Consider the following 14,695-nt stretch of genomic DNA (forward strand, 5'->3'; position numbering starts at 1 on the left):
TATAATTCACTGGAGTGCACCAATTCCAGCTAGCTCTTAGCAATTTCTTAGGCTCTCTGGCCAGTGTTCTGGGAGATACTGACCCTCCAAGCCTCTAGGAGAACCTTACCATTATCCCATATCTCCTTTTTAAGGAACTGAAGCACCTACAAGGCATCCTGAAAACAAATGCAGCAGTCTTTGGAAATGCACAGGCAGCTGCTTTGTGTCACACTGGCACAAAGCAGTACCATACAAACCCAGGTGGGAAGCTGTACGTGCACAATATGCTTGTACACCTGTCTGCTAAATATGTCACTGTGGACAGCATTCACTTTTACAAGCAATCTCTTTGAGAAGCAAATAGTTTACTTTTATTAATTATATTTTTAATCACGGAGTTACAAAGGTTGGGTGAGATCTCTGGGGGCTATTTGGTTTAATCAGTCCACACAAATAAAGGATCAGGTGGACCAGACTGTTCAGGGCCATGTTCAGTCAAGTTCTGTCCATCTCCAAGCACATGACACGCCACAATTTCTCTGAGAAGTTTGTTTGGCTCTCCAGGGGTGAATGGTTTTCCTTATTTCTAACTGGCATTTTCATTGGCAAAACTTGTGCTTGTCTCCAGCAATAATGTGTCTATGTGAGAAGAATCTGGCTCTGTTTTCTCCATACCCTTCCATTAACAGCTGAAAAAAAAAGAGGCTCTCCAAGCCCCCTTATTCCCCCTAAAGGAAAAACACCAGCTCTCCAAACCTCTCTTCCTCTCTTATAACATCTTCCAAATAATATTATGCATGAAAACTGTTTTTTCACTGTAACTGTTGAAATATTCAGAGACTTGTTACACATAATCACACCAAGACAAATAATCAAGGGTGGTCTTAGTTCTTGAACAAGCTAAATAATTTTAAAGGAAAACAAGACAAAGAGATGACCCTTTTCACGGTATCTCATGAAGCTGAAAGGGATTTTATTTACAATATTTAAATGCAGTACTGTGAAACAAACAACTTGGTTCACAGGCAGTGCACCCGCTGCTGAACTGTCACTGCCTGACATCCTGTCTTATCTGCCAAATTGCTCATTAGGTTTGGCAATTTTCACCTGCGCCTCCAGTTTATATTTCAGCAGGGAATAAACATCAGTCTGCTTTAACAATCTTCTGCAGTGAGCTTCCAACCTCTTCCCAGAAAACACTCAGGCACAACACAAAAAACGCCTTGTGTACTGTATGCTTAGAAAAAAGATGCAGCTGAAGTGATGAAATACAATAAGAAGTTTAACTTGGGTAACAGAAAGGCAGTAAAAAAGAAAGAGCTAGATAAGAAACATAAATCAACTGCTTGTATCAATGAATTATGTTTTTACAGTGCAAAACAACACAGGGGGTACGGGCCAGCCTCATTTTTGTTTCCATGTTTATATGGGAAGATGGAATTTGACACACACACCCCCTCCCCAACATGCAAAGTACGGGCTGTGTTGGTGCATGGGAGAAGAGGGACTCCAGATGAATATTACTTTTCCAGCTGGACCTGATCTAGCTAACCTTTCCCTTGCTGGGAGAGGAGCGATGGTGTGATCTATAAACAAACAGAAGGGGTAGCATGGCAACCAGAACAAAGAGAGGAGAATCTCAGCAGGCTTTGAGCCCCAGCCTAATGCAGGGAGCTGCTGCCTGGGAGCAGAGGGTGCAGGTGAGCAGCAGCACAGGGCACAGAACCGTGCGGGAACGGCCGCGGAGCAGAGCCCACGCACCAGCAAAAAGCACCGGCGATGTAAAACAAAACGTCTCAAATGCTATAAACCAATTTCAGACGGAATACTGTTTTTCATTTGTTAGAAGTAAAATATTCACCGCCAACCCTGCAATTAGCTGGAAAATTACAATAATTACAGCAATTTTGTATCCCATCTCCAATCCAATTAATAGATATATGACCTTGTCAACATGTAATAATCAGGATCTGCATCTACCGCAAAACTGGATGGGTTTTATTTGCTGAATAGAACTTACACAGTAAGAAGATAATTATTTGAAATACTGAGAATACCATTTGTATGCTATGCTTCACTTCACAAGTTATAAAGGAACAACAATAAGGATAGTATTTCCATTTTCAATGTATATTTAAATGAAATTCCTGAAATAGGTATGTTTAATATGGGATAGTATTACTGCACTGGGATTCCAAGCCTTTGGTTTGGAACATTTAAAACCAAAACATACCTGTCAACATTTTTAAAAACGAATTAGATAGATAGGAGAACATTTCTGATAACATATTTACTACAAACAGTTTCACACACTTTATTTGTGCATGCTTCTACAAAAAGTGTCAAAGAGCTATAATTCTTACCAACAGTTTTAGAAGTCTTCTGTATTTCTAAAGATCTTTGTATTGAAGGGTCTCAAATCCCTTTTTGGTCATCTTAGCAATCAGTGAACTAGCCAAGTGCTCCATATATTTTCCAGAATGACACCAAAGATAAGTGAGCTGTCCAAAATATCACTGAGTTTTATCTGTACTATATGATTTTGATGCACTAAAATTCATGTATTGTATAATATACCAGATAATCACACTAAGGAGAAAATGTGTATGCATTTGCCTGCTCTAACCCCTGCTAAGTTGAGAACCAAGGAGGACAGTTTTTTGGCTTATGCATGGAAATGAAATGTGCATTTAGCAGTGACATACTCTAGTGACAGCAAAATGGAAGGGTCCTGAAATTCCTGGATACTTCTTTATTCTGCCATTAACCCTTCCCTAATTTAATTCTGTGTTGCAATGAAGCATAGTTATAGCTTAAAAAGACACACATTGAGCTCTATGTAAGCTAATTGTTAAATGCTATTCCCTCAATTGTACAGAAAACATTCTGGTACAAAACCCCTCAAACTTAACAGATTGGTAACTTTTCCATTTGTATTTTACCTGACAGCTCAAACACAGATTTTATCCATTAATAAAACACCTACACAAAATCAGTCTCTTGGAAATTACACATACTTGTTTTAAACAATGTATCTGTAAAATATCAAAGGACTGATAATACTAACTTCTGCTAAGAATCTTCTGGAGTGGAGTCCCTATTTCAAAAATTCAAATTATAGACATTGCACATAAAAGGACACAATGCCTTATCCACATTGTCTTGTTTGCATGCTACTTTTAACAACAATTAAAATTACAAGTTAAATTACATTCCATAATTTTTCTTCTTAATAAGTTCAAATCTTCAAAGAACCTTCCTGAGCAAGAAATGCAAAAGGTAATTCCTGCTATGTGGTTTTCCAACAAATGTTCATCACATTGAAATAAGCAAAATAAAGGGATGTTTTTATTCTGTAGAACTGGATGCAGTTTCTGCTTTTTGAAGTGTCTTTTTGCAACACAGTAAACACATATTTTAGCAGGTGGTTTTATGGAAAGGTGACAGCATAACCTAGCAACATTGACAGGTTAAGTAGAAAGTGCTCCTATCTTTGGTTTCCTTTTACCATTTTGTTCATTAAAACAAAACTGGCAAACCGAAAATTACATCGTGCAGCAACTACATTTGGAGATATTGCTGTGATTTTCAGTGCGAGGACCATTTTAAACTGGCAGCATAGAAGGAGCTTATGGCTCCTAAAAGCAATTTATAAATAATTTATTAAAACAGAACAGGTTTGTTTACTTGCATGCGAGAAGTATTTACGCAGTTTCTCAGTTCTGATCAGCTTTCGATAAGGACAGATAATGAATCATTTTTCCCAGCAGCATGGATGGGTAACAGCACTTGGCATCTTTGTAAATTTAGACAAAACACATTGAGATACCGAGAGCATTTACTCACTTGCACGAAGGACTGACGGCGTGACCTCAATTTCACTGGTTGCTTGGTAAGGCTGAAAGGCCGATGCCGCGTTGGAGCCAAGCTCACTGCCAAAAATCTCCGGGCTCTGCGTGCCTGTCGAGCTGGCGCTGGTGCCATCACCCCCATGGTGTGGATCTTGCTCATCAAACACAGCCACGAGCTGCAAATGACAATTTAATCTACTGTTAAAAAAAGACCTCAACACCAAAGTGACATTGCAGATCACGATTTCAACATTTCTCCCCACCAAAGAGCAAGAAGCATCTGTCAGCAGAGACTCCGATCAATGCCTAGATCACAACATCATCAGCCCAAGAAAGGCAGCCATTAATTGGATCCTACAAAGGGTCAACAACTCTGATGCAACACAAAACTCATCACTGTGTGCCACAGAAAGAATGGCACCAAGGCAGGAAAGTAAGAGTTGCACCTTCCCAAGCAAACTACTTCATCTCACCCAGAAATGCAGAAAACGGAGTGTGGATTGATGCCTGGGCACTGGAATTCAGTATCCATGTTTACATACCTCTATACACATCATTACTACAGAGTCAAATCATGAGCAAAACCAGAGTTGTACAGAATAGAAACATTCATGAAGAAGTCATGTTTATGCACACTGAAAACTGCAGACAAAATGCAAAGCCAAGGAAGTGTTATAATCACAACCAGTCATCATTTATTAATCTGCCATCTATTATTATGACTTAAGTTGTGGGCTCCTCTTCCAAAATTTCTTTAGTCAAATTCAGGGAAATACTCTGTATCTGTTAGCCATCAACTACTCCAAGACAAGTCTGAAATCTCAAGTCCCATTTAGAACTTGGCCAAGTCATAAATTTAATAAATATTTACTAAATCTGTGTTCACCACTGCAAGAAAAATAGGAAAACATCATAGTGATTTTTGATAAACCTGAGATATTTTTTCCACTGCAAATGATTTTGTGCACTTATTTGAAACAAATAATTTATCCCAATTTATCTTTCATAACACACTGAAAGAGATAACGCCAGCTCTTATACACATTTCATTTTAGAACTTAGTTTTCAAGACAGAGAAAAAAGTGTTATGGATAGCAGCATTCTGCAGCCTGCAAATTAATCTATAATATAATATTTGAAAGACATTTCCAAGAAAGCATTACATTCTTCTGTCCAAATTGGTAGGGTAAATGGAGCAAATCAACTTAAACCTATGCTGGTCTCTGCAAATTGTTTATTCTGTTAGCAAAACAGCTAAAACTTTACGTAACTGAAAGGCATCAGAGGTCATTTTCTTTTTTTTTTTAAGCAACTTCAACATCATCTTAGCCAAAAGATTTTAATAATAGTCCCTTTACTGAAATTTAACTTACATAAGCATCAATAAAAAATTTTAAAACAACTCTAAGCCCAAGTGGAAACCATTTGGGAGTTCAGCTTTTGAAAGTACTCTCAGGCATTGACTCTTTTTCACCAGTGAATTTGAAACTACAGAGAGTGGCAAACTTCTGCCAATAATTCCATATCTAATGCAAAATTTAGGCTCAGGCATGTAAAAACAGAAAGAAGAAATTGGTAATGGATAAAGGATCCATGCTCTCTCCAGTGCTAGTTGAAAGGCAGGTAGCAGAAGGAAAACCAGACTGCAGCTGCAGACAGCTGGAACATGTTTTTACCATAAAAGTCATTATTTTATGCTTGAGAAATCTACAAACAAAAGAGACGTGACAACACCAAAATGTCAGTAGCTCAAGAGTATTGGAAATTTAATTTTCTAACACAATGTGAAATATCAATGCTTACAAAAATATGCTTCTAAAACTTTACTCATAACTCTCTTACTGTTTTATAGCAAGCTAATTACCAATCTCCAGCAACTGAAAATAAATTAATCCACAAGTGAAGGTCTGTAAGATATTTCAACAAAAGACAAACAAAGCATTTAGAAATCATGAAACATCAAATCTTTTTGTCCTTCGCATGTCATGTATCAAGATAAATCCCCCAATTACATTCTGTTCCTCTGAAGCTGATTGAAATATATTATTTGATGCATGCAGCTGCAAGTATTTTATAGATATTATATATATGCAAAAAGGTATGTGCATATAAATCTCTATATATATTATCTCCTACTCTAAGTTGCCTCCAGCTTTTTGCCTATTCTAGGCAGTGTACAACCTATAACTTCAGAACATCTAAAAATGAATGTTTCTTATTTCAAGCTTAGCTTTTGATCTTATCGGGTTTTTTCAGGTATTCACAGTTTTGACAGCATCAAACCTTCAAAAGGCTTCAGTTCCATTAAAAGGCATACCAAGTTGTAACATTTTTTTAGTGTGAAGAAACACAAGCCATGTTAGCCTTATCCAAATCTAATTAGCATTAGGAACACAAGTTAGGAAGTTCATTGTGAACAGCACTACAATGGTACAGTAGCCATCTGGACCACAATAGCTCAGTCCTCATAATAAGCCAGAAAGTCTTTGGGACTGGAAGATTTAATGCAAATAAACACTCTTGAATCTTGATTTCCAGACCCTGGTATGCCATTCTGCAAGATTATGAGTTCATGGGAAACAAGGACAGCCAAAACATCTTGCACTGTATTATGATATCAAGCATTTATCTCTGATTTCTTCAGAGACCCTTTATTTTACATGACCCTTCAAACACCCTTTATTTAAATCAAAAGACATTATTCAAGGAGAGGAACTGTACTGCTGGAGGCTCAGAGATCACATCTTTACTACTGTCCTTGCAAGAACAAGAAACAAAACAAAAAACTTCCAGAGACACCTTACGCAACATGGAAGGAACCACAGGAGTAGGTCACTGGAGCTATGAAGAATCCTTTGCTGCAGGAATCCACAGCCACAAACACTGCTCTGTGCCAGGGAAAGGTCTCTTGATGAGTCATGTTTAAAGGCCACAGAGATGTTTTTAATTTAGCAAAGAATGGAGCACACCATTACTAGACCAGCTGTAATCAGCATTAAAGTCAACAGTAAACCTATGGTATTTTGCTGGACTTTAGACATCAGATTTACAACAAGAGCAGAAAATGAGGATTTTTTTTTTTCTGTAAACATCATCTTTACTGTCAGGGCACTGCTTCCATGTGGATCTTTTTCTTCTTTAATAATAAATAAAGTTATCCTGATCTTTTGAGAATCACTCTATTATTTCCAATACCTGAAATGAGCTGTTCCACCTGTTCTTTGTCCTTCAGTTTTAGATCTCATCACCTGCAGTGACCTGAGAAACTCATCATAACATCCACTCTTATGCAGAAATGAACAGCAGGACTGAACAAACCATAGTAATGCATTAATAAAGAAAATAGCTTAGCTGATCAATATTAGACCACTATCAGCTCTTTGAAAGAACCTCCACCGAAATTCAGTGAGTACTGCAGCCATTTAGTTTAATTTTCTTTTTCTTTGTGAAAGACAAACCCACACCAAAGACCAAATATCATATCAACAGCTAATAAATAATTTTAATATATTTTATCCATCCCATATTCCATGGGACCTCAACTTGAATGCATCAAAGACATGATAATATGGTTAATAGGTTACAGGAGTTTTAATCACCTGAGGCAACAAGACTCTCTGCATTTCTCAATCACTGAACTAAAAATCTGCAAATAGGAAATAAAATCAAGTAAAAACAAACCACCTTATCATCTTGAAACAGACATAATAAATGATAGGTTTGATATAGATTGACATGCTTACATTTCTTATAATAATATGGAAAAAGTAACAGAAATGTGAGAGGCTTTAATATCACTATTTATCATGGTACAATGGCATAGGAGTGTCACCAGTTTGAACAATATAAGATTTTGGTGCCCAATGTATGCGTATACAACGTTTTCAAGAAAGAAAAAGTTTCAAATATTCATTAACACATTCAGATATAAAACCAGCAGGTTTTCAGATATAAAACCAGCAGGTTTGTTTGGATCATAACTTATGGAATTTTAATCCTATTGTAGTAATGGAATTAGAGTAACTCTTCAAATGGTCAACTGCATCAACTAAAATACTTTTTAAACTCCACAGCAAGAAATACAACCAATTTTGTGTAAATGATCAACAAAAAATACAATTATTTAAAAAAGCAACAGCATTCAGTGTTTGACCAACAGGTTCTCTTTTTAGAAATAAAAAACTACGGTAAAACTCAACACTTAGCCCATCAGTAAAAAGCACACCTATGATCATTAGTATATTCCAAGAGGTGTAAGAATTTTTTTTATTGCCATCCTTACCCTCTGAAGACAAAAGAAATACAGAAGTACAGTTTAAAACCAGTGACTTGATGTTCTTCTCTTTTGACTGATAAAAGAGTCTTTCCATAGCAGACAGACAATGAAGGGAGAGTAACAATTTTTTTTTTTTTTTTTTTTTTGCTAAATATGTTAGCTTTGTCAAGCAAATGCCTTATAAAGAAATTATTTCACAGCCTGAGATATCAAAACAAAGTTTTACTGAGGCATCTTTGGATCTGGGGTAGGAGGAAGGTGTTCCAGCCTATTACTGCATTCAGTCCTCTATAACACCAGGTTTTACTGAATTAATTACAATCCAACATCTTGTTCTTCCTAAAAGACACGATGAGCTTCTCTATTGCTCTGTCTGGGACTCAACACATGATGCTAACCAGGTTATATTTACTTAAATAAATAAAAGGCAAGAAGATTGATTTATTTTAATATTGACACAGCAGTAGCAGCCTGCATTCCAACATTAATTATTACAATTTCCGTCTATTCTAAAGTAATTAAAAATTAGTAAACACATATGCAGTCTTAATTAATAGACTAGATTAAACACTTGAATGTTAATTAACTGGATTAAAAAACTATTTCCACCAGCAATGACTGTTTACATTTTCATTAAGTATTACTATCATATAAACCAATTCATCATTACCAAATGGTCTGATCAGGTCATCTCTCTTCAGCACCAAACCACAAAAGCAGAAATCCTCCACTCCAAAGAAATTCATAAAGCTAGAAACTTCTGCTGTATTCTTCCACCACTATGACAAGATTGTAAAAAAAAAAAAAAATCCCTTGAATTTTGCATATTCCTAGGTACCTGTCCAAAATTTGCTAATTCTTCAGTGATATATTGATGAACCTGATACTGGCTCATATGTAGGCACCAGCAATGATTTCAGATTTATTTTTGTATCAGTGAGTATTACATCTCTATTCTCCTGCTAGAAACACAGCAACTGATCATCTGGTTTTCATACCCTCTGGGTTTCACAGAGACTCCACACTTCTTATCCACTCTTTTTAACACTGAGTGAAACTGAAATCACTCATCTTTCTAGATTATTAGGAGCCATTTTAAATACCTGGTTTCTTCTCACCAGGACTCACTTTGGAGATGCATCTCTGCAAGAGCATTCCCAATTCGTTCTGGCTGTTCATTGGCCAATTGTTCAGTAGTTACTCTGCTGAGCAACCCCAAGTGTGTGGATTCCCCTGGCTGAACCCTGCACTTGCCCTCCTGCTCTATACAACTTCCAGATGCGGTGTTCCCTTTCACAGCTGCTATGGTCTTCTGGCATTTATGCTGCACAGCTTCTCCTGCAGGATGGCAACCCATGAACAAAACTGCCTTTCACATGAGATATCATTTTTCTGGCTCCAGGAGAACTAAGAGCACAGACCCTTTGAGACAGCTCCAAGTGATGGAGCAGCTCAACCACACACCTCTGGTGGGGCACCAATGCGGTCAAAGATTCTAGCTCTCAGTTTATGCTTAATAACTGAAGCTTTTCTCAGGGGACTTGTGGTCCTTGAAAATACATTTTGATGGTTCAATAAGACTCTAAAATCTAAATTAGGTTTGTAAAAATATCTTCCCCTTAAGTAGCTACTTCAAGCATTTCCTTTAACCTCCAAAGTCAGAGGGTTAAGCCCAGCCCAGTCCTGTGTAGGTCTCTGTCTGCACTCACTGTGACAGCCACGGGCTGCTGAAAAGGGAGATTTAACCCCTCTCACAGCATGGCCATAAGCTTTCAGACATGTGCAGCAAGTGCCTGGGAAGCAGACATGAAGAAGGCTGGCAAAAAATTTAAACATGCACATCACTGGCATCCTTTCCTCAGGAAAAAGCATTTCCAGTCTCAAGCAAGACTCTACAGTGAACTAGCAAGACACCAAGAGAACTGACTACACCCATCCTATGCAACCAGCAGAGCTGAGGGAGATTGCAAGAGAATACAAGCACAGTTCTCCAGCAGCTCCTGAGGGCTGACAAAAACCACTTCTACCCAAAGCAGCCTATGTATTACTCAGTCCATGTTACAACGCAGAACTAAGGAGTAGTTGCTTAATAAGGCCCAGCAGTAAATCAAATTTCAGCTAATGGCACCTCAGACTCTGTAACATCCCAAAACACAAGTTGCTTGTGAATGAACAGATGAGTGTAAGGAAAAAAAAAAAAAAAAACAAATTCAGGAAAATCTCTAGCAAGGGAGTAGCCAATTATTATTTAGAAATGAAAGAAACTAAATACAAAATCAATTCGTAGGTTTTCTGATGACTGAACTGACTTTAATAGCCCCATGGCAGACCCAAATTCTTATTATTCCTTGAGCTTCACTTTTCTACATGGCTCATTGAAAACCCATTTAAATATAACTACTGTTTCAATGAGCTCATAAGAGAAAATACAGAATAGATACTTCCACAATAATACCCTACTGCCCACAGATATATTAAAAAAAAAAATCAATTAGTAAAATAGCAGCATCTAAGAGTCATTCTGTGCTGGATGTGATGTGCAACCTGAGAGTCCCCTCTACAGACTTAGACATCACCCAGCATTCTAAAAGGAGAAAAAGGGAAAGCACTGTTTCAATTTAAGATAAGCTGTACCACAAACAACAAACCTCTATAATTTCAAGAAAATCATTACCTGTCCTAATTAATCACTTCAGCCATGAAACCAGAAATAGCTTTTCATAAAAGTTTTCAAAGTAAAGTAGATGGAAGGGAGGCAAACGAAGAACTTTTCACAATAACTTTACTGCATTATAGCTTTTGGAAAAATAAGGACATTTAAAGGGTCACATTCCACCACTATATTAATATTTTGTATTCCATTTTCAGTGAATTAGACCAAAGTGTAAGCTCATACAGAATCAGAAAAACCTGAACTGGAAAAGACCTCTCGAGATCAAACAGTCCAAGCCCTTGTTCAAACGAGGGTCAGTGAGAGGAGGCTGCTCAGAGCCACATCCAGTTGGATTTTTTAATAACCTGAAGTATGGACAGTCCACAACCTCTCTAGGCTCTCTCCCAGCATCTGGCCCTCTTGGTCCTTTTCCCCATATAGAGCTTAAACTTTCCTTGTTACAAGGTGTCTCTTACCCCTCACACTACTCCTGTTACGCCTCAGGGAAAAGTCCAGTTCCACCTTCACCATCCCTGACAGAGAGCAGTTACATCAAGGCTGTTGTGCCTTAGGGAGCCACATCGTCACAGAGCACCTCTTAAAGTCTCTTTGCCTTGTTACAGCTTCCAGCCCGCTAATTCATCCTGACAGCCCCTGGCTGGGCCATCACTGCAACGTCTTCCTTGTATTCAGAAGCCCAAAATATTCCAGAAGCAGAGAGAAATAATCACACAATCACAGGATGATTTGGGTTAAAAGGGGCTTTAGAGATAATCCAGCTCCAACCCCCCTGCCATGGCCAGGGGCATCCTTCACTAGAGCTCCATCCAACCCGGCCTTGAACACTCCCAGGGATGGGGCATTCACAACTTTCTGGACACCCTCCTCCAGTGCCTGACCACTCTCAAAGTAAGGCAATTTTTTCTGAATATGTAATCTAAACCTACTCTTAGTTTGAGTCCATTCCCCCGGCCCTGTAACTGCATGTCCTTGCAAAAATTCTTCTCCCCTTTCTTGTGGGTTTCCTTCAGGTACTGGAAGGCTGCAATTAGGTCACCCTGAAGCCTTCTCTTCTCCAGGCTGAACAACCCCAATTCTCTCAGCCTTTGCTCACAGGAGAGGTGTTCCATCATCCCTCTAATCATCCTGGTGGTGGCACTCCAAGAGGTCATTGCCCCCAGAGCTGGATGCAGCACTGCAGACAGCTTTCACCAGAATACCGCAGAGGGGCAGAATCCCATTCCTCCCCCGCTGCCCAAAGGCTTTGGATGCAGCCCCAGATACAGCTGGCTTTCTGGGCTGTGAGTGCACATTGCCAGCTCAGGCCCAGCCTAATCACCTTCCCAAACCTGCTGGCTACAGACTTGCTCATACAGCCCAGGGTGGAGCTGGTCATCTTTACCGCAAGGGCACTGCTGAGGCACATTGATCAGGTTCTCCACCAGGTCTGTCCCTACAGCAAGCAGTCTCCCATCCCACACTGCTGAGAGGGGTTATTCCAGCCCACATGCAGGATTCTGCATTTACCATGCTGAACATAATATACCCCCTCAAAACCCCAGGAGATAAAATAACCAGTGCCGCAAAATACAACATAGATCTCAGTCAAAGTCATTCCCAAATCTGCTGACTAAGTAAGCACCCCTCACCTTCAAAGCTTAACATAACACACCAAGTTAAGCCATATCTGCAAAATCAAAACCCATCTATTGATTTGAAGGACACTTTGATTTTACAGGTAGTTTTAAAATCTTCTGCTTTCATGATTCTTTACATCTAAGAAATGATTCTGAAGTAAATATACAAGCTCTTTATTAAAACATCGCTTTAGATTATTCATTTCCCATGGCACTCGGATCTGAGAAATTCTAGAATCAATATTAAATTGCAATCTAATCCTCTCCCAGTAGGAATTAAATGCAGTTTTAGGTACTATCCTGTAAGTTCCCATGCTATTAAAAATATTTCAAATATATTTAAAATGTTAAAATATTTAAAATACTAATTTCATATTATGCATATTTAAAACATTTTTTCTCTTCTTCCCCTTCCTGCTGAGCAACAGTCTAAAAGAAAGTGTGATTTTGGCACCCTGGAAAAGTCATTTGTGTATATTCTGTCTGAATTGCTCTTGACCTGACCTCCACAGTGTAAATCAGGCTGAGGCTTAGACAAAGAAATAAGACAATAACTGAAGAGTTAGAATTATTACAAGGACTATTAGCAGCAGCTGACACTGAGCTGCCTTCTTGCTTGGCTGGATTTGGTTCTCCATGACCTCACCCCTGACTGCGCCAGACACCACTTCTACATACAATGCACTGTCTGAGAGCTGAACCACCAGCCCACACATACACACTGACAGACAGACACAAGGACAGACAGAGCACACACAGATTATCCTGCAATGCCCTTCTGACATGCTCAACTGGCTAAACCTCCTGCATGGACACAGCAAGCCCAACAGCAGGGCTGGATCTTGGCCTCCATGAGCAGCTAACTTCCAAAGACATCCACACTGGTCAGCTCTTACAGACAGACAACCCAGAAATGCAGAAACACCCCCCATTTCATGAGGCTGATAGAATAGGCAGAAGGAGATGAGTTTCTGTTCAGCAGGGCAGGCTCACCTGGCCAGGAACAGGTCTAGAAGGCACAGTTTGTTACTTTAAATCACACTTCTGAATGCTGCATTTCTGCTATTAACTGGAACCATGCTAAGGAACACTGCACAAGCTCTTGCACTCAGCTACTGATGCCAGCCTTCCTGTGAACACATTCATCAGCACTGGTACCCACAGCTGCCAGGCTAAACCCTGCTGAAAGGGCTGCAGTGCCATTGCTGCCCCCGATCCAGCCAAGGATGGAGTCAGCCACGGGAGCCCAAACACGAGAAATGCTGCAGACACATCTCACTGCAGAACTGGTTTGGTTAAGATTATGGGGAAAAGGCACTTCCCAGCTTCCAACTAAAAACAGAACTATGGTAAAGAGTGCAAGGAGAGAGAACATCATCCCAACTTCTTCAAAACAACCTGGTTGTCTTTTATGCTTCTCAGCCAAAATCAAGATACTATGCTTAAAAAGAAGTTTGCTTCCCATAATTGTTACAAGCCCTCCATATCACAGGTACAAAAATGCTTAAATCCATGCTTGTTTGGGCTATGAGAACAGCTGGAGAAAATATCTCTGTCCCAAATAGGACCGTTTTTCTATCACAAAGTTTATATCACAGTATTTTTTAATGGGTTGTTTCTTCACAAACTCTTCCTTTGAAAGCATATATAATACTTTTCTGAATATGCTGCCCTGTTATTTTCTTAAATCCTCAATTTATACAAAAAAAGATTTCTTCCAAAATCCTTTTGTACCAACAGTCCTCTTGTTCACAGCTAAGGACATACTCTGCAAAATTATCACAATATGTGATTTACCACGGTTTCTCCTTAGCTCATTTTGAAAGAAACCGAAAAAAATTACATCCACCCTGGCTTTAAAGTGGTGCAGGAAGAAAACATGGTTTCAGAAGAGTGCTGTGCTTGGGAAGTAGCTGGGGCACATCTGAGCATGTGAATAAGCCAATTTCATCTCCTCCATTTTTGACTCCTCAGCACAAGTGAGTACATATGAACCACACTGAGGACAATGATGTTAGTATTACTTTCAAGACAATTTTACACTTTTAGAGCTCACTACGAAAGTCTGCCTTTTTACAGGATAAGGCTCTAAAGGATACCCTGACTGTACTTCTCACAACTGAGCTTGTGTTATGGGATGACTCTGCAGGTCTGCAGATTTCCAAGTCAAAAGCTCAGACCGTACAGGAGTCCAGTATTTTATTCCTGCCACAGAGGTCAGCAGTTAAGCAGTGACGCTATGCAGTAAGTAATCCAGACACTGGGTTATTAGAGGGGCTGGTGTCACACAGCAAGA

General features: G+C 39.1%; 1 protein-coding gene across 11 annotated transcripts in view; it reads right to left on the minus strand.

Annotated features, from left to right (window-relative positions):
* PARD3 (par-3 family cell polarity regulator) overlaps positions 1–14,695 on the minus strand; it is a 443,962-nt gene that overhangs the window by 290,392 nt on the left and 138,875 nt on the right. For all 11 annotated transcript variants that reach the window (XM_084221270.1, XM_084221269.1, XM_084221268.1 and 8 more), the window contains exon 3: positions 3,829–4,009. In XM_084221270.1, the coding sequence (XP_084077396.1) occupies positions 3,829–4,009 (181 nt within the window). The remainder of the gene's footprint in view (positions 1–3,828; positions 4,010–14,695) is intronic.

This window comes from Fringilla coelebs (genome assembly GCF_963513975.1).
Source record: "Fringilla coelebs genome assembly, chromosome: 1".
In the NCBI taxonomy this organism is placed as follows: domain Eukaryota; kingdom Metazoa; phylum Chordata; class Aves; order Passeriformes; family Fringillidae; genus Fringilla; species Fringilla coelebs.